Source organism: Camarhynchus parvulus, chromosome 4 (assembly GCF_901933205.1).
Source record: "Camarhynchus parvulus chromosome 4, STF_HiC, whole genome shotgun sequence".
Taxonomy (NCBI): domain Eukaryota; kingdom Metazoa; phylum Chordata; class Aves; order Passeriformes; family Thraupidae; genus Camarhynchus; species Camarhynchus parvulus.
The window spans coordinates 62,367,540-62,388,199 of record NC_044574.1 but is presented as its reverse complement, the minus strand read 5'-3'; the positions used below and the strand labels follow the sequence as shown (position 1 = coordinate 62,388,199).

The window sequence follows — 20,660 nt, the reverse complement described above, 5'->3', positions numbered from 1 at the left end:
CTTTTCTGGGTATACAGGAAGAGGAATCTTGAGGTATGACAAGAATGACAGTAGGAGTTACATAGCAGGGGAGGTCAGCTTGCAGGTTCCTTCCAAGTGTTCTCGTACGTGCAAATTTTGTTTAACACTTTCATTCATAGTGAAATAGTGTAAAAAATGAGCAGGTCCTCGTAGCAAGGTGCTGCTTAGAAACTCACTGTCCAGAGTGCATTAGGGCTTCTCTTATTTAACCCTGAAAGGTTTAGTTGTGTAATAAAAATTGTTTACAAGCTTATTTCAAGTCTGTGAACTTGGAGGATGTTTGCTGCTGGCAGTGGAATTTATAACTGCCCTTTATATCCATCTTAGGAATTTGTGAGTTACATCTTGCCCATGAACCTTGTGGTGATCCAAGGTGTAGATCCACCTTGGATTTGTGTGTATTTAAGGCAAAGTTAATCTGAAATCTTGGGCGTCCTGGTATTGTTTCAAGAGCATTACAGGCACATGGTTGTAATATTTAAACTGGAAAAGACTTGAAGAGCTTAAGTGTTCAAATGAGCTGATTTGAAGCACAGAATTTATTTTAGCAATCTGTTTCCTTTTTTTAACTCTTACAGTCTTCATCAGAGTCCTGGAGTAAGGCCTTTGGATTCTGCTGGGCCACCATGCCTGACTTGATCCCTGTGTGCTGTGTTCCCTTCACTGCCACTGCTCTCATATGCTTGGGTCCTCAAGATGTGACTGAGCATGCAGCTGATGGGCCCTGTCCTTGTGAGTGTGTGACATCCTGAGGTCCACTTCAGTCTCACATTCTGCTGCAGTGTCTATCTTGTAATTATTTTTTTTTCCTGTCTGTTTCAGCTGTGTTTTGCCTGTACCACTTAGTTTCTTCCACTCAAAAGAGGAAATAGGAGAGAAATACTGTAGGATGGTTCTCAAAAATCCTTGGAATCTCAGGGCTTATCCCAGGGCTGTTGGTAGGGGAATCCTACAACCAGGATTGTAGGTGACCCCAGGAAGCATTAGTCAAAACTGCTTAACATCCCTTCCTTACTGTTCCTGGACTAGCTTCCAGCAAAATCAGGTTGGGTAGACCTGATGCTTTTTATTTTTTTAATTGTTAAATATTACTCTATTTTTATGTGCTTTGTTTAATTCAAGCAGTCAGTGAATATCTGGGTGGAAAAAGAAACCCCCCAGCAGAGAGTGACCACTGCATAAGGTGGAGTTCAATATTGGTGAATTTGTTTACTTCCTTAGATATTTCTTCAGGAAATGTCCTTATAAACACAATTCCCATGTGCAGGCTGGAGCCAAACACCTCACATTTTAAGCCAGTAATTCAGTTCTGTAAAGAGAATGGTTTCTTTGGAAGGGGTTTAGCTGAGAGAATTTCCTCATCTGTCTAGGTTGAAGGCAAATGGGATTATGTGTGTTTGTTTTTTTCCCTCTATCTGTGTTTTAAAACCAAAACTGTTGGTGTTTATTTATGATATAGCTGATTTGCAATTGGGTTTGGGAATTGTAAAATGAGTGCTGCAGATCCAGGATAAGTAAGAAGCCTTTGTTTGGAGGTTAAGGGGACAAGCCCTTCTAACTTAGTGTAAAATAAAAATTGCTTAAATTTGCTGTTAGTGTCTTTGGGCCATCTGAGCAGAATCCATGGCTGCCTGGGGAGACTTTGTGTTTTTTTCTGAAATGCTGTACTTCTGGTTTCTTGATGGTGTGGCTTTGTAGGTGACTCAAGTGAGATGACATCCTGAAGATGTGCTGTGTCTGTAGAGCTCCTGGACCTGTGTGGGACTTCCTTTGTCTTGTCCATAACTTGGGGTCTGTTGAGTAAGAAAGCTGTTGATGAGGAAGGACCAATGCTGGCAGATGGTTTGGGTAAGCTCACTGAGCTAACCTGTGTACTTAGGGAAAAGGTCTTCCTTAATGTGAAGCTGGCAGTGAATATCAGTGTGTCTTGGTGTTAGTGTGGGAATTTTGGTGACCTCCATCCAGGCATTGTGCTGAGTCCACAGGAATTCTGGAGAAAAAAAATCCATTGTTGGCCAATGAAGGGCAGCATTTCCTCTGTGTTTTCACTGGCAGTGCTTTGTGTTAGTGGGTACTGGGAGAGGTTATCTCAGCATTCCAGATGTTTTTCAGCTGGGTTATCCCCCTTAGGCTGTCCTAAGCTCATGACTGTGCAGAGAGCTGAAGCCACATGGAGGTATTACTTAACTGTTGTGTCACCTTGTTTTCACATGAGGTAATAGTCGTACACCAGGCTAAAAATCAGCCACAAAGCCAAGCATGCATCCTTTAATACATCCTTGTTTGTGCTTGCAGTATTTTCTTTTGGGCTGCATGTTGTCATTAGGGTGATTCTGTTGGCGTTACCCAAAGCAGTTTTTGACAAATTCGAATTGCTGGTGTTTGATGTACAGGAGTCATTCCTCTTCTGCATTTCACCTGCATCCTCAAATTCCTGGAGCATAATGGTATATTTTAGGAAATGAGCTGAAGTAAACCTTGATTTTATGTTTTTCCCTGCCCCACCTCAATATCTTATGTGGTATTAATTATCAAGAGCGGATAATGTATCCAAATAAGCAGCTGCTCAGAGCTAGAATGATGTTGGAACAATAAGAAATACGATGCAATATTGCTATTTAGAATATCACTTTAGGGTTTTGGCTTCCATTCTCCTCAAGTTTAACCTGAAACAATCAGAAAGTGTCTAGGTTCTTTATTTTTTAGGTTAAAACTGAAGACATTTTGCACACAGTAATCCGAACTGCTCTTGAGGGGGCTGCCTCATATTTGGCGTAGGGTTTGCTTTGCCTTGTCCTGATGTACAGGGAATGGTTCTTTCGGAGTCTGTACATCTGTCCAGCTGTGCAGGAGCAGTTTTGGGAACTGCAATCCCAGCAGAATCCCAGGGGAATATCTGAACCCCCCTCTCGGGCAGGGAATGATTCAGAGATAAGAGGAGGAAGGTCGCTCTTATCCTCCCAGCTGTACCTCCCAGTCCTTCCCACACACAAGGAAAAAGCCAAACACTTGAAGGAGAGGCTGGAGCTCCCCTGTGCATCTGTGTCTGGCAGGTGACTCACATGTTTTCCTGTCCTGGAGCTTTCCCATCTCCAGACTTCAGGTATTCTTGCCTTTTGTTCAGTCTTGTCCTGAAATGCTTTGCCAGTGGAATTTTCCTCTTGATGCTGTTCTGCAGGTGTGATTTGTTCTCCTCCACAGAATGGGGAACAATGCTTTAATGAAGTTGAAATGTTCAAGTCATGATGTGAGTTTAGTTTTTTTCCTCAAGTGCCTGGTGCTGTTCAGCCCCTGCACCAGCGTGGGTATGAATCCCACTGAAGTTGGGGGAGTTGGGCTTGGAGGAAGGCAAAAAAAAGGCATTCAGTGCTCCTCCCAGCCAGTTGGGAAATGATGTCGTTGAAAAAAAACCTCAGTAAGAGAAAAAACACATTTCCAGTTGATCAGTTCCTGGATCCAGTTTGTCAGGCACAGGAGCTTGTGCTGATACAGCGAAGAGCAGGAGCTCAGGCAGGGAGGAGGGTGAGAGGGTGAGCACTGCCTCTTTTGGTTGGATAATTCATTGAAATCCCTGTCATGGAAAACGTTTGCATTGTTTCTGAGGACTCCAGTTGGTAAGGATGGTACAGATCAGTGAGAATTTTTGTCTTCAAGGGCAAATTAGTCCTCTTGACACTTCCTCTGGATCTTCTGTTTGGAAGTGACTGGAACAGATAAATCACACAGACTCCTTTTTTTTTTCCTTTTTTTTTTTGTGTGTGTGTGTAGCTTAAAAACCTAGAGCTTCTTCAGATAAAATCAGCACTGACTTTTGTCTCTGGTATTTGTTCAAGTTCTTGAAAGCAGCATATTAAGGATAGGGAGAAAGAGAGGAATTAAGCAGGATTTTATTAAAATATTGCAGCCTTTTGGTTTATCACCATCACTTTTGTGTCACTTAGTGCACTGCAGCAAAGAAGTCACTTTGGAGACTGACTAAAAAAGTCACAATTGTGATCGTAATCACAACACAAAAAACCAAGCTGGCTTAAAGAAAAAAGCACTTTGAATGTTACAGTCTGCTCCAGGGATGAGCATATGCCTTCTGTCCATCTCTGTCACTAGCAGAAGTGAAAGCTGGCATAACAGCATGCTGGTATTTTTGTGGAGAATCAGCTTGATCAAAGAACTCCTCGGGAATAAATATAGTGGGCAACTTTCTGTGCTGAACTTCAGAAAAGGCCTTTTCTGGAGCTTGCATGAGGGGGAAAATGTTACAGTTCCCTGTGAAATCACTCTCTAAATGCACTTGTGTCTTCAAGGTGAGAAAATTTACTAGTGTCTTTAGGTTGGGGTGGGTTTAGAAGCATGCTGGTACCTGCACCACAGCTGGGTTCTGCAGAGATCCTTGGGTTAGAGAAAGGCCCAGTGTGATGGGTTGGCTTTAGAGCTTCCCTCTGCCCTCTGGAGCTGAGCACTGCTGGCACAGCTGTGCCAGGGGCCTTGTCTGGTGTCAAAGCTCATATGGATGCTGATTCCTCCTGTGCTTTGGATCTGTTGTGGCCCAGCACTGTGTCCAGTTATGTCAGAGTATGGCCAAAACCTCAGTTAGACCTAGAATAATCTTATCTTCTTACAACAACAACAACAACAACAACAATAATAATAATAATAATAATAATTTACTGGTTTAATAATAAAGTGGGTGAAGAAGTGACACCCAATAAGCACTTGCTTGAGTGAATTAGATTTGAAGTTACCAGTAGGACTCAAAGAACTTTATTAAAAAAAAAATTACATTAAAAAATTGCTGAAGTGTTCTCAAGAAAGGCAGATGTCCTCGATGGTGGCTTTCATTGTAATCCAGAATTGGCTGTTACAGAGCACACAGCCTTTCCAAAAACCATTGGAATACTTTATTAATAGAAATAACTCAAGCAATTGGTTTTATAACAAAACTATTGTCCAGAAGATACTTAGCTTTTAAAAAAACTTTTTGTCAACTTCCCCAGCATTTATTAAACTTGGTCATAGTAAAAGAATTCTGTCAGGCTCTGTGTGTATGATGTAATTTAAATGTGCTGGAGGGGAAGCAAGTTCTTCTGTGGGGAGGGGTGTGTTGGGTTGACAGGGGACCTCAGCTTGCCTGCTAGGGCAGTGAGGGGTTTGAGGAGCATTTAAGGTTCTTTTGGTTTGGATTCTGATACCAGCCCAAGACTTTAGGGTTAGTCTTGGGCTAAAATCAGCTCTTACTGTGAGCACATCTTGAATTGAGGGCAGGTGTTTGCAGTTAAAAGTTTTATCTTCTGGTAATGTGAGATAAAGTGAACGTATGATTTTATTTCTGGAGGCCCAGCAAAGAGGAGGTGGGGAACAGGAGGTCCTGAGCTCCAGAGTTCAGCTAGAAGTGTTTCTGTCTGGCAGCTGGTCCAATTGCACTGGTAATAAATGCTGGGAGTTGTGCTGTGTGGTCCGCAGTCTGTGCTGATCTTCCAGATAACCTCAGATGTAAAAGGTAATGAACAACCATATTAAACAAAAACAGAGATCACATTAGTATCTCATTTTTATTCAGTTTTTGTGGTTTTCCTTCTTCAGCCTAATCCCGCTTGTTCTGTTAAACTCCAGGCTTGATACTGCTGTCAGTGAATGGAGTAGGTTTTCCAGCCATTTCAGTCTGTGAGTTTGAAGATGCCAGCTGAGTAACTGATTAATTGAGAGTTTTGTAAAAGAAAGAAACCTCAAGTACATTGTTATGGTTCCTGCTTTTGGAATGGGTTTCAAAATTTGGTATTAACCCAGTCCAAGTTCATGATGAGCAGCCTGGATGTAGAGCTGTTGAAACAACCATCCAGTTCACAGCCAGGAAAAGGAAGACAGGGACATCCTGATCCTGCAGGTCCTGGATTGGAATTTGATATGAGAATACTTGATATAATGTTCACTCAGAATTTATGTGTGGAAGTAAATGCTAGATGAGGCCACTTAAAAAGGAGTAGGAGACTTTGTCCCAAATAGTGGCTTTTCCTGGTTTAAGATTTCCTTATTCTTGGCAGGGAATGTGTCTGTACTTGAAAACTTTTTAAGAACTTGCACTCAAATTTTCATGTTCTCCTGTGGAGATACCTTGGATTAGTACCTGCCTTAGGATTTGAGAGGCGTTAGTATGAATCTTGTTGGACTGTACATGCTGCTTGGTTACACACAGCTTCTCTGTCACCAGTATTTCACATGTGAAATGAGAAAGGAATAGAAGTTCATTTGTTTGAGGAAGGATCTTCCATGTCCCAGGTTGTGTTTTCTGAACATGTCCCTCATTTCACTTGTGTTTTTCCCAAAACCAGGGTTCTTGAGTGTGTTCATAGTCCTTGGCCTGAGGACTTGGAGCATTGTATTACCCAGTGAAAACTTACTGGCTTTACTCTATGGACAACTTCAAGGAAGATCTCTAATAGGAACACACGAGTGTGTCCACCAGTAATTTTGCATTTCTGCCAAAAAACCCTTTCAAAATGCTCAAGTGATTTTGTCTCCCTTTTTCAGGTCTTGTCAGGTGCATTTGGATTTGCACTGGGCAGTTCCTCCATAGCAAAATCATAGGAGCTATCTTGTCATGGTTGTTTTTAGTGATGTTATAGTTCAGTTCATCTTCAGGGCAGTGCTGTGGATGAGTAAAGGTACTTTCTTTGCTCCTTTTTTTTGTGCCTAGGTTTGCCTTAGGGAGTTGGAATCCAGAAGAACAGGGCTGATGTAAGCACTGACCAGGGTGGAAGGCTCCTGGCTGATGAGCAGGGTTTGTCTCTCTCTGTGCCAGGGTGCTGCTTGCTTGCTGGACTGTAAAACTCTGCCCAGGTGTCAGATACGTTTAGGCAGAGATAAATAAGGACTTAATTCAGAAATGTTTTTATATTGTGCCTCTGGCTCCTGGCTCAAGATGGATGGTGTGACTATAAGAGGCTGCTGATAAAGTAGGGATGATGAGCTCACAACTCTTGACCAGTGTTGCAGTCTGCCTCCAGGCAGAGCTTGCTTTTGACATTCCCTGTCTTCAGGTTCCTGGGAAAAGTGCAATGAACTGGATGCTTTTTGGCTGAGCTTGTATGGTCTGGTGGTGAATCTTTGTATTTCTGTTAGCTTCCTGGCGTGATGGTGCTAACTCTTAATTCCATTGTGGAATTAATCACCTTTTTTATTGAGCCTTGAATGAGAAATCCTCTATGAAATGGTAATGCAGCTGGAATGCTGAAATTCCTAATAGCCTAGCTATAACTGGGAGGAGAGTTCCACCTCTTTGAGGAGGCTTCTCTGGGCATGGAGTCCTTCTATCCCCTGATCCCACCACATCCTGACAGATCATGCGAGCTGCCAAGTCAGCTTCCCCAGCACAGTGCTTCTGTTCAGGGAGAGCAGATTGGAGGAGGACTTTATGCAGGGAATTGTGGAAGTTACTCCATCAGACAGGTCATAACCATCCTAGTCCCTCAACTCAGGCTTGAAACCTTTTCTGTGTATGCAATCTTTTAAATGGGCATAAAAAACCTCAGGATGTGCTAATTGTGGTGCTTTCAAAGGTAGTTATGTCAGACACCTTTTCCAGATTCTAGTTTCCTGGAGCTGTGGAAAACCTAGATCTCATGGATAGCATAAGGAAAATAATTCCATCTTTTCCAGCTTTGTCCCTTGACCCAAAGGAGTAGCACTAACTGAACAGCAAACTCGAATGTGTCAGAAGGGTCTGGAATGCTGCCCTAGGCCAAGGGAAGAATAGGCTGGAGAGAAATGAAAGATCTGTCTTGGCAGGAAAATTAGTTTTTGAGTGGGAAACCATCTTGGATGGTCAAAAAAAGTTGTTACATGTTTGTTAGAGAAGAAAAATATGTGGCTTTGTTATCAAAGTTTCCTTGTCTGTGGGAGATAACGGAGCTGAATCAAGGGGGGTGTGATAATGACAATGGGCAGCAAGGATCATCTTGTGACTGTAAAACTCATGTGAAAGCTCCACTGCAGCTTTTGGCAGCAAAGTCTGAAATGCTCAGAGAGACATTGGACTATTAGGCTGAGGGAATAAAAATATCAGAATAAAAGTATGTCTTCAGTATTTATCAGGTTGAAGCCCATCATCCTTGCACATCCCCACCACAATAATAAAAATGAAAGGAAGAAAGTAGGTTTCTTTTAGTTGGAATTCACTAAAGCACCTGCCTGAAGGATGCTGGAAATTTAGCCAGGCTGACAACTGCAGAGCTGTGTTTGCTGCAAGAGGTGGAGTAAAAGAAACCAATATACAATGTGAAAATAGGAAAGACAGATGGGGGTCATGACTTCAGGTGATGCCTGAGGTTTGGGTTTGGGCTGACTTGTTTTTATGTAACCACTGAGGATCTAGAGTTGGATCAATCTCTCTGGAGGGAGAACCTGAAACAGTGGGTTTAAAACTCATTTTGTTTTGTAGTGACATAGAACTAAGGGACCTTAAAAATTGCACCAAGTGGTGACTAATGCAAACAGCCCCAAAGCAGAGGTGATGCTTTTGGGGTATAACAAGGTTTTTGTGTTTAGAACAGAAGTAGCAGAGAATAATGTTTTTAGTGTCTTGGTGGTTATACTGATATGATGGAGAGCTGCAAGTTATAGGCTGCAGTTCCTAATGAAGGTGGATAAATCCTAGTGCATTTATCTGGAGCAGTGAGTACCCTTAGGGGTATCTTTTGGGGAAAACATTCAGTTCTGGCTTAGTTGTAAAGGGGTTTGAAAAATTGTTTTTATTTGGAGAGCAGCTATGAAGAACTGGGTTTGGTCCAGCAAAATGAATGTAGGTGGGATTATCAGCACTCTAAAAATGGAAGTATTGGGCCCAACACAAGTTTGGAGCAGCCTTTGAAAAATCGGTGTGGATATTCCTTGCGCTGAGTATTGTTCCTGTATACCAACGACTGCTCCTGTATCTTGTCATGGTTTTTTGTTTAATGTTAGAAGAGCAAACTTGGTCATTTGATGGTTTTAATGATGGAATTTTTCACTTGGTGAATTAACTGAGTCTTCTGATTACAAGTGTATTTCTAATTAATGTGATATGCCATCTTGTGTGTGTATCTTGTTTGGATTTTTCATTGTGATTGGTACCTCAGTTTTCAGGGTATTCCATATGACAGTGGTGGGGGTTTCCTCCTGGCACTGTAGCAGATAATCAGAATGTCACAAAATTTCGGCTGGAAACCCGCTCTGGTTTTTGATCTTAATTGTCTCAGGAGCTTTATGATTCTGTCTGACTATGTACCTTTGTCTGGAGAGGGAAATATTGGGGAATGCCTGTTGAAGGGTATAACTGATAATTGGTGGTGTATTGAGGGCCTGTCTGCGACTCTCCTTTTTTTCTTCTCAGAATGATTTGGTTTTTTAGTAATTAATGCACCTCGTGATCTTGCTGAATAAGGTGTTAGCAGCTGCATGGGACAGGGTTTAAAGAGCCCAACCTTGACACTGTGCTCTGAAAGCACACACAGAAAAGTGTGTTTATGTGCTTTGGGCCAGTTGGTGACCAGTACTGCTCGATCAGCTGGAACCAGATAACAATGTCCTTTTGTGATATGAGAGTGGGAATTGTCTGATCAATTGTTCAATGCTCACATTTCTGGGTGCCAGAATCTGTCTGGGATCAATGGTTGAAATGCCTGTGCCTCAGGGTGACGTGATGCCAGCTCAGAATTGCTGGTGGCTTGCGTGTTACCGCAAGGTTGGGATGGAAGATCTTCCTAAAAACTGCCTGTGAGCTCTTGGGCGTGCCCAGCTCTGCTCTGCATGAGCAGCTGGGTTCTCTGGAGGGTTTTATTCTCCCCTTGCTCATTTCCACAGAGTTACCAGTGCTGTGTGGGGAGCACAGGGCAGAGCAAACCAGCCTTGGTTTGTACCCATCCCTCAGAACACTCTGAGGATTTCCCTTGGCTTAACACGCTTCATGGGGCTGCAAACAGGGCTTTTGTTTACTGTTTTTAAATCTGTCTCCTCAAGCTGCACTCAGATGTTTTCTCTGCCACCTTCTATGGGGAACAGGAAGGTTTGGTGTGTTTTAGGCTCACAGAGTGTAAGGGAGGTGATGGATGGACACAGCTCAGACAGCTACGTGGTTTTAGGGCTGCTCTTGATCAGGAGAGCAGGCTGAGTTTTAGTAGTGGATGGTGACAAATGAGGGCACTGAGTGGATCATGCCCTTTAGCATAAGGCTAAATAAAGATTGTTAGCTTTCAAGGAGGAGCTGAGATGTTTTGAAGAGATAATGTGTTTTATCTTTCCTAATCAACCGCTTCAAGTAATTCCTAGAGCTGGACTTGAAGGTGAGGATGAAATGGGTTTGTGTTTACCTGTGCAGAATTGAAGATGTATTTCCTGACCTGTGTGTGAAACCCAAAATCACACAGTAGAAATAGAAAAGAAATTCATCATAAGGGCCTAAACATTTTTTTTGCTTTTTCCCTCGAAGTTTTTTGGCTTGTTTTTTCTTTTTTTCCTTTATTTTTCAGGAACAAAAGCATGTGTTAAAGCCTTTCCTTTACACCACTGTGAGATCTTCAGTAAAACATCAAGAGCTGGGGATGGGCTTTTTAGAATTTGGTATTCCATACTATAAATATTTTTGAAGTATGAAACAAAGTCTGAGATCTCATTTTGCAAGCAAGTGCTTCTGTCTAAGCTGGCACCAGAGAGCTGCAGATTCAGGTGGACCAGGGGAGAGGAGGTAGGATTGGGTATTGAGGTTCTGAGTGTGAAATTTGGAATGTTTTGTTCGCTGCCCTCAAACAAATGTTGAGGGTGACTTGCTTTCCGTGCCAGGAAGGTTTTTCACACAGCTCACATGTAGAGTCCTCCCATCTCTCACGGTGTAAGGGAAGCTCTGAATTGTTCTTTGGGTTAGGTTTTGTAACTGAAGTGATGCTGTTGCAGGCAGGACTCTGCAGTTTCCCCAGCAGAAGGGGAGATGGTTCAGCTCTGAAGGTGACAGTGTTCCTTCTTCTCCTGAAAATCTGGTGCTTGATTTGTAGATCTAGGGGAGCCCATGCTGTGCAGTTTGCCCTGTGTGGAGCAGACAGCTGCTTTTGTTCCTGTGTAATGCTGCCTTTGCATTTGAAAATGTTTTCAGTGGTGTCATGTGTGAAGTGTCTCTAGCTCAGTGCTAAGTTGTGTGCTTTAAGCTTCTTCTTAATTTTTTTTTTTTTTGGTGTGATATAAGGTATCTGTTAATTCTGTCTGAGGCTCAGAAGAGTGAATAACTTGTCTTTTGAGACATGAGTGTTATGTGGGAGGTGGTGGCTGGTTTTTTCCTTTTTTTTTATATATATACAAAGAAATCCTTCAAGCTGTCAGGGACAGCTTTGTACTTGGGCTAATGTTTGTGCATTATTGCTGGATTTCATGTACATTGGAACAGTTGCAAGGGGCTGCTGGGGATGTTGGAAATGCCACCCTAAAAGCATGACTCCAGAGGAACAGTGGAATATTGTTCTGTGGGTCTTCCTTGAATTAGTTCTTAGTAAAACGGTAGAATCTGGGCTGTTCTCTGAAGTGGAACATGAGTGGAAAAACGGACAGCCTGGGCAGGTGCTGGGTTTGTGTGAAATGAGGGGCTTTGTAATAAGCGAGTAGGATGTAATTCCCATTTTTGGTGGTTAAATAACATTTTGAAATGGAAGAATGCAGCTGCACCTAAAATTTATAATGATCAACTGGAATTTCTCTTTGTGATGTTACTAGCCAGTCTGGTCAGCTTTTTAAATCCAGGTAAGAATATTCTTGCTGTTAAGCGAATGTTTTTAGCAATTACTATTTTTTGGGAAAAGATAGATTAACTAAGTGATTATTATGAGTGTTTCTTCAAGTAAAAATGGGAATTTAATTCTTTTGGCCGTTGGACTCCTTTGTGCTCTGCTGAAATGACATCATGAGAGAGGAGTTTTTTGGGGGGTTGACAAGATTTATTATGCTGGATGTTTTGAACTGGAAAATGAGTTATTTCGAGAGCTGCAGATATGATTGCTCAGTGATTTTGACCTGCTGCATACAGAATTGGTCTCACTGTCACCTCGGGTTGTGGAATATGTAAGATATCTTTTGGCCCGTTTGATGGTTTGGGTTAGGCAGAGACGTGTGTAGGTAAGAAGTGGGTGCTCATCTGGGTGGGTAGATGATGATGTTTCTCAAAGCTGCATTGTGGTAGAGGTGCTAACCTTGCTCCGTGCGGTTAGCACCTTTTTCTCCCGGTGTCACAGCCAGTTTCTGGAATTGCTGCCAGCCGGGAGCTGGCCGGAGGAGGGAGGGATGCGGGCAGCTGATGGAGCAGCACTGGAAGAGCTCCGGGAGGGTCTGGTCTAATGGGAAGCCAGGTCACAGCACAGAAACAAATGTGGCATGGCACGGATCTGCCTAACCCAAGGGCTGGGGCTTCTGCGAGTTCGCGGCGGGGAAGGAGGTGAAATGATCCACGGGACATATAAAACGAGCTGGTTCTGCTCGGTTTTTTTCCGTTCAGTTGCTCGGTGTGTCCGTTCCCGCGGCACGGGCGTTGGGGAGCGGCGCGCAGCCCCCCCCCCGCACGCGGTGGTAGGCGCCGGGCGCGCACGGGGTGGAACGGTCCATTTCCTGTTCCCGTGCCGCCGGCGGGGGGGGCCCGGCCGTGAGGGAGGGGGCGGCGGGGCATGGCGGCGGCGCGGTGAGGCGGGGCGCGGGCGGCCGCGATGGAGGCGTACGTGCTGGAGGACATCCTGGAGGTACGGCCGGGCCGCGAACAAAGGGGGCCCGGGGATGGCGGGGGCCCGCGGGGCCGGCACCCCGGGCCCGGCCGTTGGGGCTGCGGCGCTCGGTGGGGCCCGGGCGGACGGGGCCGGGCACCGGCGCTGCCCCCTCGGCGGGAGAGGTGCGGGACGCGCAGCCCCGGCGGTGACATTGCGGTCACATTAGCGGGGATTTCAGCCAGTGCCTGCCATAACTCTCTCTCTCTCTCTTTTAATCTTTGTTGCCAGTGTTTCCGTTTCATAGAATCGTGGAATCACAGAATAGCTTGGGTTGGAAGGGACCCTGAGGATCATCCCATTCCAGCCCTGTGCCGTGGGCAGGGATGCCTCCCACTATCCCAGGCTGCTCCAGGCCCTGTCCAGCCTGGCCTTGGGCACTTTAGGGATCCGGGGGCAGCCACAGCTTCTGTGGGCAGCCTGTGCCGGGGCCTCAGCACCCTCACAGGGAAGGATTTCTTCCTGATACCTAAATCTACTCTCAGTCAATTGAAAGCCATTCCCCCTTGTGCTGTCACTACACACTCTTGTAAGTAGTGTCTCCTTCCTTTTTCCTGCAAGTTCCCTTCAGGTGCTGGAAGGCCACAATTGGGTCACCCTGAAGCCTTTTTCTTCCAAGCTGAACAATGCCAATTCTCTCAGCCTTTCTTCATAGCAAAGGGGCTCCATCCCTGTGATCACCTTGGTGGCCTCCTCTGGAGTCTCTTCAGCAGCTCCATGTCCTTCCTGTGCTGGGGAACCCCAGAGCTGGAGGCAGGACTCAAGGTGGGGTCTCAGCAGACCAGAGAGGCGCGTTTGTTGCAGTACGTAATTCCTCTTACTGCATTTCCAGTTGTCTAAATGTAGCCTGTTGTTGCTTCCTCCACAGAAGTAGATCTCCGTCTGCAGCAGTAATTTATTATGAAATAAATGGCATAATCTCTTCCTGTGAGGGTAGGCTGGAAGTAACCTTTCAGCCAAATGGAGAGGCCAGCCAAGAAGTTATAGAGTGAAACAGGTCTGTATTACAGGTTGTATTTGCTGTAATAATTCAAGGAAGTGTTCCCTGGCCCAGGTTGCCCAGAGAAGCTGTGGCTGCCCCTGGATCCCTGTAAGTGTGCAAGGCCGGGTTGAACAAGGCCTGGAGCAGCCTGGGATAGTAGAAGGTGTCCCTGCCCATGGCAGGGGACTGGAGTGAGATGATATTCCAAACCATTTTATGAAATACCTTTTTCTTGTTCCTGTGGTTTTTCAGGTTTTGCAAGCAAAAACATTGCCAGATGACTTGTCAGAATATTTGCATGCGTTCTTTATTGTAACAAGAAGCTGCAACCTTATTTGCTGCCGTCAGAATTCTGACAAAACAGTGCTTCCACCAGTGCTTCTCCTGTAGGCTTTTTCCTGTGGTAGCCACACTTAGGTTACCCTAAAATTTTTGATCAATAGGAATACTGCTGTTAACTTCTGTGTGGACTTTGGAACTGTTTAACATAATTACATCCAGAATATTAACTCAGCTGTTCACTTTGTGCTGAATAAACTGGCACAGGTGTATGAGCAAGACATTTTCACCAATATCTGTGTGTGTGGTTGGGTTTGTGTGGGGAGGTAGGAAGAGCAATTGTGAACTGGGCTTTGTGCCATCAAATAAATATTTCAGTACTTCACTTGCCTCATTGCATATTGAAAGCTTTTCCTTTTTTTTGTTCTTTATTTTAACCACAGTTGCCTATGCAGCTTCATAGTATGTCAGATTAATAAGGTACATGGTGCTTATCAATAGTCCAGTTTGGAAGGGCAGTTGGGAAGTTAATTTTGTCACTATGACAGAATTTGGACTTGTGTGAAATGAGGAATTAGATCTTGCTTCCCAGTAGGATGTGGTGGCTTTTCTTTTTGACAGTTTTGTCACACATTCACTTCCTGTTCTCAACACCAGCTGGATCCAGGTAAAAAACACCCTCAGGAGTCAGGCATGGCCTGCCTGGCTTTAGATGTGTGTGAGGTATGACTGAGTCAGTTCATGAATCTCCCAGGTACTCTGGTACCAATGCAGTCTATTGATGGTTTCTTAGCACATCACTGGAAGCCATGTCCTGAAGTACAATTTATAATTCCCTCAAGCTTGTTTCTGTTGTAACTTCCAACAGTGTTTACAGTGAGTGTCTTATTTTCCCATTTCAGGGCTTTTTTTTTTTTTTTTTCCCATGGAGCAGTTTCTGGTGCTCATTCAAAGGCAGCAGTGTGGAGATGGAGAGAACTGCTCTTGCTTGGGCAGCAGATCTGTCATCTCTGTTGTTCTGAAAATAATTGGTGCTGCTTAGTATTTGGTTCAGTGTGGTGTGATCATCAGGCCTTGCCTCTTCATAAAATCTTCAAGAACGTTCTCCCTCTAAGCTGCTTATAATTTAAAACCAGAAAAAAGCTGTTTTCTGTAATGTGCTAGTTATGTGCCAAAGAGAGTGAGGTTCACATGGTGTTATAGGTCCTTCCTGCAAGGGCTGCCTCTGGGGCCAAAATCACTTGTGAATGCTAAAACAAAAGTAAGTCTTCAGCAAATGGAATGCAGCTGCAGGCAGACGTGGCTGTCAGCCCAGAGGATTTCACACAGTGTCCTGGCTGCCCTGTGCTCAGGCCACCTTGGAAGAAGGTGCAGGTGGTACATAAGTGGAGCTGGCTTTGCTGCTCTCAGCTGAAGATAGCATGGTCTCAGCTCTGTCACTCGAATGTGGCATGGAAAGCTTTGTGTGGGGATGCAGGTGAATCAAAGGGCAGCACTGTGGGGTTACCCTGCAGTTAGCTACTGCTCACTCAGTGCTTTGGCTCCTGTGTCCTCACCATGTGTGTTTGTTGATGTGGGGCTTCACTGACACAAGGCTTTTTGGGTGGGTTTAAGCTTTCAGGTTTTGGCTTGCACGTGCCACGGAAGGAGTAGTGACATTACAGCAGACCTTGGTACGGTGTACACCTGTAGTTGTGGTTTTGGTGCTTGAATTAGTCAAGATCAGTACTTGGGTGGGAGAATAGGAGCTTCAGTGCTGACAGATGAGGATGTGGTCTGTGTTGTGAGGCTCATAGCTCAGAAATCCACTTAGGAAGCTTATGACAGTGGGGAGGTAAATGTATGTTCCCTGTGTTGGTTTACGACTTTTTCAAGAGCAGCAGCCATGTGCTCTGACCTTCAGGTCCTTTGAAAGCTCATTTGTGCTTGGCTTTAGGGAGACAGGCTGGGCTCTAGCACAGGCCCACACGTGGGGCTTGCTCTATGTCCTTACTCGTGTTTTGTGTCCTTCACCTTTCTAGCTTAAGGTGGATTTCTTCCACCTGCTTTGAACTGGAACTTAAAATCACTGTGAGAAAAACTTTGTTTGTTACTGTGATATTGGAAGTATTTCCTGACTGCAGAAGGGGTTTTTTATTTGATTTCATACTGGAGTCATGGGGATAATTTAGTAATGCCCAAGATCCTGCTTTGTATGTGGCTGCCAGTGGTGCAGGTGAGAGGTGAGGTGATATGAAAGGATCAGGTGTTAGACCTTGGATTGTGTAGCTGAAGCACAGTGAGGACAGCAGAGCACAGTTCAGGTGGTGACCACAGGATTTACACAGAGCAGGGACTGCCCTGCCTGAGCACACAGGTGCTCCATGGAACACTGCTGGGAGGGAGAGCAAACACGGACTAGCAGAGTCGTGTCTGCAGTGCACGTTCAGAGGTCAGGGAGGCCTCTGCAAGGCAATTTTTCTTTTCTTTACCAGGCCAAGTCTTTTAATATTTATAAACATTGTAGTCTCTTGGTCTGAAGATTAAAATCAGCATTATATTGCAGTGTTGGGGCATTAGTAGCTTTCCCATGTTCCAGCCCTTAAACAGGCTAATCCTTTCCCTGTTTTCTTTCTCACAGTTTCTCTTAGTAATCTTGTCTGGTTTACTTTTTACCTGTTTTCTTGTCTTTAAAAAGAGATTTCCCATATGAAGTCGGTGTTGGCTGCTGTGTGCTCCATTATTTCCTGGTGATTTCAATCATATAATCTCCTGAGCTGGAAGGGACTCGGAAGGTTCCCCTCTGAAGTCCAGCTGGAAATCCAGCTGAGTTGTTGCAGTTGTTCATGGGCTGTCAGGACAGGCTCTCTGTGCCTTATTTCCAAGTAAGTTGGAGCCCTGCTGTAGTAACCCTTTCATTGAGGCACCATTGCTAAGTCTGGGCCACATCTAGTCCCAGCCCCAAATGGGACAGAAAATCTCATGGATAGAATTCCTCTGAGTCTTAACCTGTTTCTTCTTGACTTGCAGGGAGAGGTTACAGACTTAATGGTATAATTTGAAGCTGTTCTTGTTGTTTGTGCTTTATTGCTGTATCTCTTTCAGTAACAGTAATACGAAAATGCAATTATTGTGTGAGAAACCTGTAAGTAACTGACTTCATACAGGGTAACTACTTAAAAGATCAGTATCATTCCATGGTTGTCTGCCAGCGAGGGTCTTACTAGCTGGGAAGTCTTAGCCAAGGACTTGACTAGCAGGTGGGATCAGTTGATCAGCAAAGGTCTCTTTGGACCCAGGCTCTTCATCTTTTAAGCTCTCGGTTCAAACGAAGTCCTTAATCAAAAACCAGTGAGAGAATTGAGAGGGATATTTCAGACAGATGGATTTATTTAGATTTTTTCTGTTTTTTTCCCACCTCTTCATACATCCTGTCTTTAAATGTTCATAGAAATGTTTAAAGAGGTTGTTTCCACGGCCAAGATGCTTGTTACTTTTTTTCTGCATGTGCCTGAAATCTCTTCAGATCTTTGCCTCCCTGGAATTTGCTGGCTGTGTTGACTGATAGGAAGTCACATGCTCTAAAGCTGAAACCCACACTCCAAACAACCTGTTGCACTGTCTTGGCATCAGAATCCTGCAAGAAGGAAATCCAGGGAACTGGCTGGTATAAATAAACAGTGGTTCTGTGTCACTTAATGGCCATGTAAATATGGAATAAGTAACATTAAATATCTTCATGGAACAGATGTGATGGGAAGCATTAAGGAGAGACTAGGAATGAAAATTGTCGTGTTGACTGCAAGGAAATTGGCACGTGATGTTTATAGCTAACATGGGAAGCAAACACTGAAAAGCCAAGACTCCGCTTCAGCTTGTTGTCTTTGCCCTTAAACATTGATTTACTTTTTTTAACTAGAACCTCTTTTTGATAAGATGGGAAAAATAGATATATTTGGACTTAGTCATACTTGTGTCTTGCTTTAACTACCTTCACAAGTCTGTTCATTCACCATATGTTAAAAACTGTTCAAACCCTTTCAGCATGCTGCAGCTTTCAGTTGGCTGTGCCAAATAGAGCAAAAAAAATTGTAACTCATTTATTAGATATGCCTAACAGTAGTTTGTATTGAAGGAAGAATTCAGGGACTGTCAAGCTTGTCAGAATTTTAACCAAATGAGTTGAAATTATTAGAAATAATTCCTTCTGTGCTCAGTTCCCCAGGCAGTAACAATAGGAATTCTAATCAGATACTGAATCCAACTGTCTCCTGCTGTAACTTTATCCTTTCACTTCTCATCGTAAGAGAAGATTGGTGAACTAGGCCATACTGGTTCCTTCATTGAAAAAAATACTTGCCTTCTAAATGCCAAAAAAGGGAAGGAAATTCTGCATTACGATTCAGCTGGTTCATTTCACTCCTTTGTTGGGTTCATTTTTTGTGTGTGTGAGTGTGGTTGGTGGTTTGGGACAGTGGCACAGCCATGTCTTCATTTGACTTTATAGGACTGGAATAAATACAAATGAATTAAACTGGAATAACGTGAAGTAATTTCAAAGCTCTTGACCTAACTGGTCATATCTTCCCAGACTATATTTGGTTAACATTATTAATGTCTGTACTTAATATGTGGACTTGGTTATGCTGCATGATGAGGGATATCAGCACTTTTTAATATCAATAATTATTTCAGCAAGATAATTACATGAAGAAATGTAGATGTCCTCTAAGGACCTCTGTTTTCTCCTATCCCCTCCCCAGTCCTGATAGGTTAAATCGGATGTGGGCTACAGAACTCGTGGAGGCAGGATAAAAGCAAGTTCTGATGGAAGTCATCGGCACAGGAAGAAAGGGATTTCTGTAGTTTGCCATAAACTGAATCTTAGGTAGGGTTTGATCTCCAGGTTCTGCTGTGAGGGTGAATTTCAGGCAGTGGCAGCTTTGGTGGTGTCTTGGCTGTTTCCTGGCTTGGGAAGTAAAGGTGAGAGAAGTGGTAGCTAAACCTTCATGCACCGCAAGCTTTCACAGTTTCACTTAAGCTTTGGGGAGGCTGCAAGCAAAATGCACATGTTTGCAACATCTTTTTTTATTATTAGACATTATTTGAAAACTCAGTTCTTCTGGTAACAATAATTTCTGCCATGTTGTGTTGTATTTTTTGTTTCTGATGTGGGTTAGAGTCCACACCTCCTGTCCATCAGTCACCTGGCATAGCATGGCTTGAGATGAGGAGCCTGGTGTCAAGAAAGATGAGTTGTGGGGCAAAGAAACCACATTTCTTTGGCTTTTTCAGACCTTGGAATTGTGTTTGGCTTTAACACTGTGAAGAGAGGGATAGTCCTCTCCTAGGATGTCCTTTCAGTGAACTGGTGCTCCTAATTGCTTTGATGATGGCACAGGAAAGCTCTGACTAAGCCAAGCTACACATGGCGTTGCTTGATGAAAAAAATTGTTCTTGCATTCCTGCCATTTTTTTTTTTTTTAATCTATCTGCTCAGCAGTAGATGCTGTATTGCTGTGAGAAACCCATGCACACGTCAGTGTTTCATTCATGCCAAAGGGAATTCTGAGCTGGACTGGAACAGAGTAGCTGTTTGTGTGTTCATCCTGTCCCTCCTCCACATGTCCTCCTTCCCTTCTGCTGCCTCATCCTTCAGAGCAGAGCACTTGCTTGCTGTTGTGAGGAGCAGCCGACCAAAACCACTTACAGAAGGGAGAGATTGCCTGCCAAATTTGTGTAAGAAAACATGTGGGCAGCTTAAAACTATTTCTGTTTGAAACCTAACTGGTGCTGTGCAGTTGAGGCCACTTGCTCGCTGTGTTTTATGCTCAGTGGCCACAGTGAATGGTTGAATAAATTTGTGTGTCCTACGGGTGACTGTGGACCTGGTGCCTGAAATGGCCATGGCAGGGTGTGTGCAGGAGTGATCAGAATTGAGACTCTGAGAGGATTTCCTTTTTGCAGGAACAAGGAGGAAGAAATGCTGCCCGGGTGTGCTTTCAGTATTGTGTTTGAAGGCTTTTAATCCACAGTGTTGTCTTGTGGGGGAGAAACCCAGTTCTAGGGGGAGTGTGGGTTATACGTTGTGGGCAAAGCAGGCAGACTGCAGTGGGAGGAGAACAGCTTTTCTTCCTTGCAGTGCTGGGAGAGATGGATGTCTGCCACTGACATGTCTTTTCCTCCCAAGTAGATTTCAGTTTGCCTGAGCACAGACAGGGAGGCAGTCTGCTGCCATGGAGGGGACAGACAGGGCATGTGAGTGCCTTGGGTGACAATATTTTTTGCCACAGTTCATTTCCAGCACTGCATCAACCCACTGTGCTCCTACTGCAAAATGCCATTTTCCTGTCCTGGAATTGGTATATCATCCTTTCAGTAGCTAAAAAAAAGTGGGTGTATGTTTGCTTCTTGCTTGATGTTAACCTGATGTTGTACAGGAGTTGTTAAAGCTTTGAGACACCACAGTGTTGAGTGACAGCTCTTGTAGAGAAAACTCTCTAGGTGGTTTTTGGGCATGAGAAAATGTTCAAAGAGCTACTACAGAAGTAAAATTTACTTGTCCATGAGGCAGTGAAGGTGTTTTTTCTTAGTTTTGCTGGTAACTGAATGACTTTGTGGTTGGGAAGGGGAATTCCCTG

General features: G+C 44.0%; 1 protein-coding gene across 9 annotated transcripts in view; it reads left to right on the top strand.

Annotated features, from left to right (window-relative positions):
• ANKRD17 (ankyrin repeat domain 17) overlaps window positions 1-20,660 on the top strand; it is a 69,410-nt gene that overhangs the window by 3,470 nt on the left and 45,280 nt on the right. The window contains exon 1 of one of the 9 annotated variants that reach the window (XM_030946809.1): window positions 12,689-12,758. The exons of the other annotated variants lie outside the window; for them this stretch is intronic. Coding sequence (XP_030802669.1) covers window positions 12,726-12,758 — 33 coding nt within the window. The 5' untranslated portion in view covers window positions 12,689-12,725. Of the gene's footprint in view, window positions 1-12,688; window positions 12,759-20,660 lie in introns of those variants that run through there. 9 annotated transcript variants of the gene reach the window in all.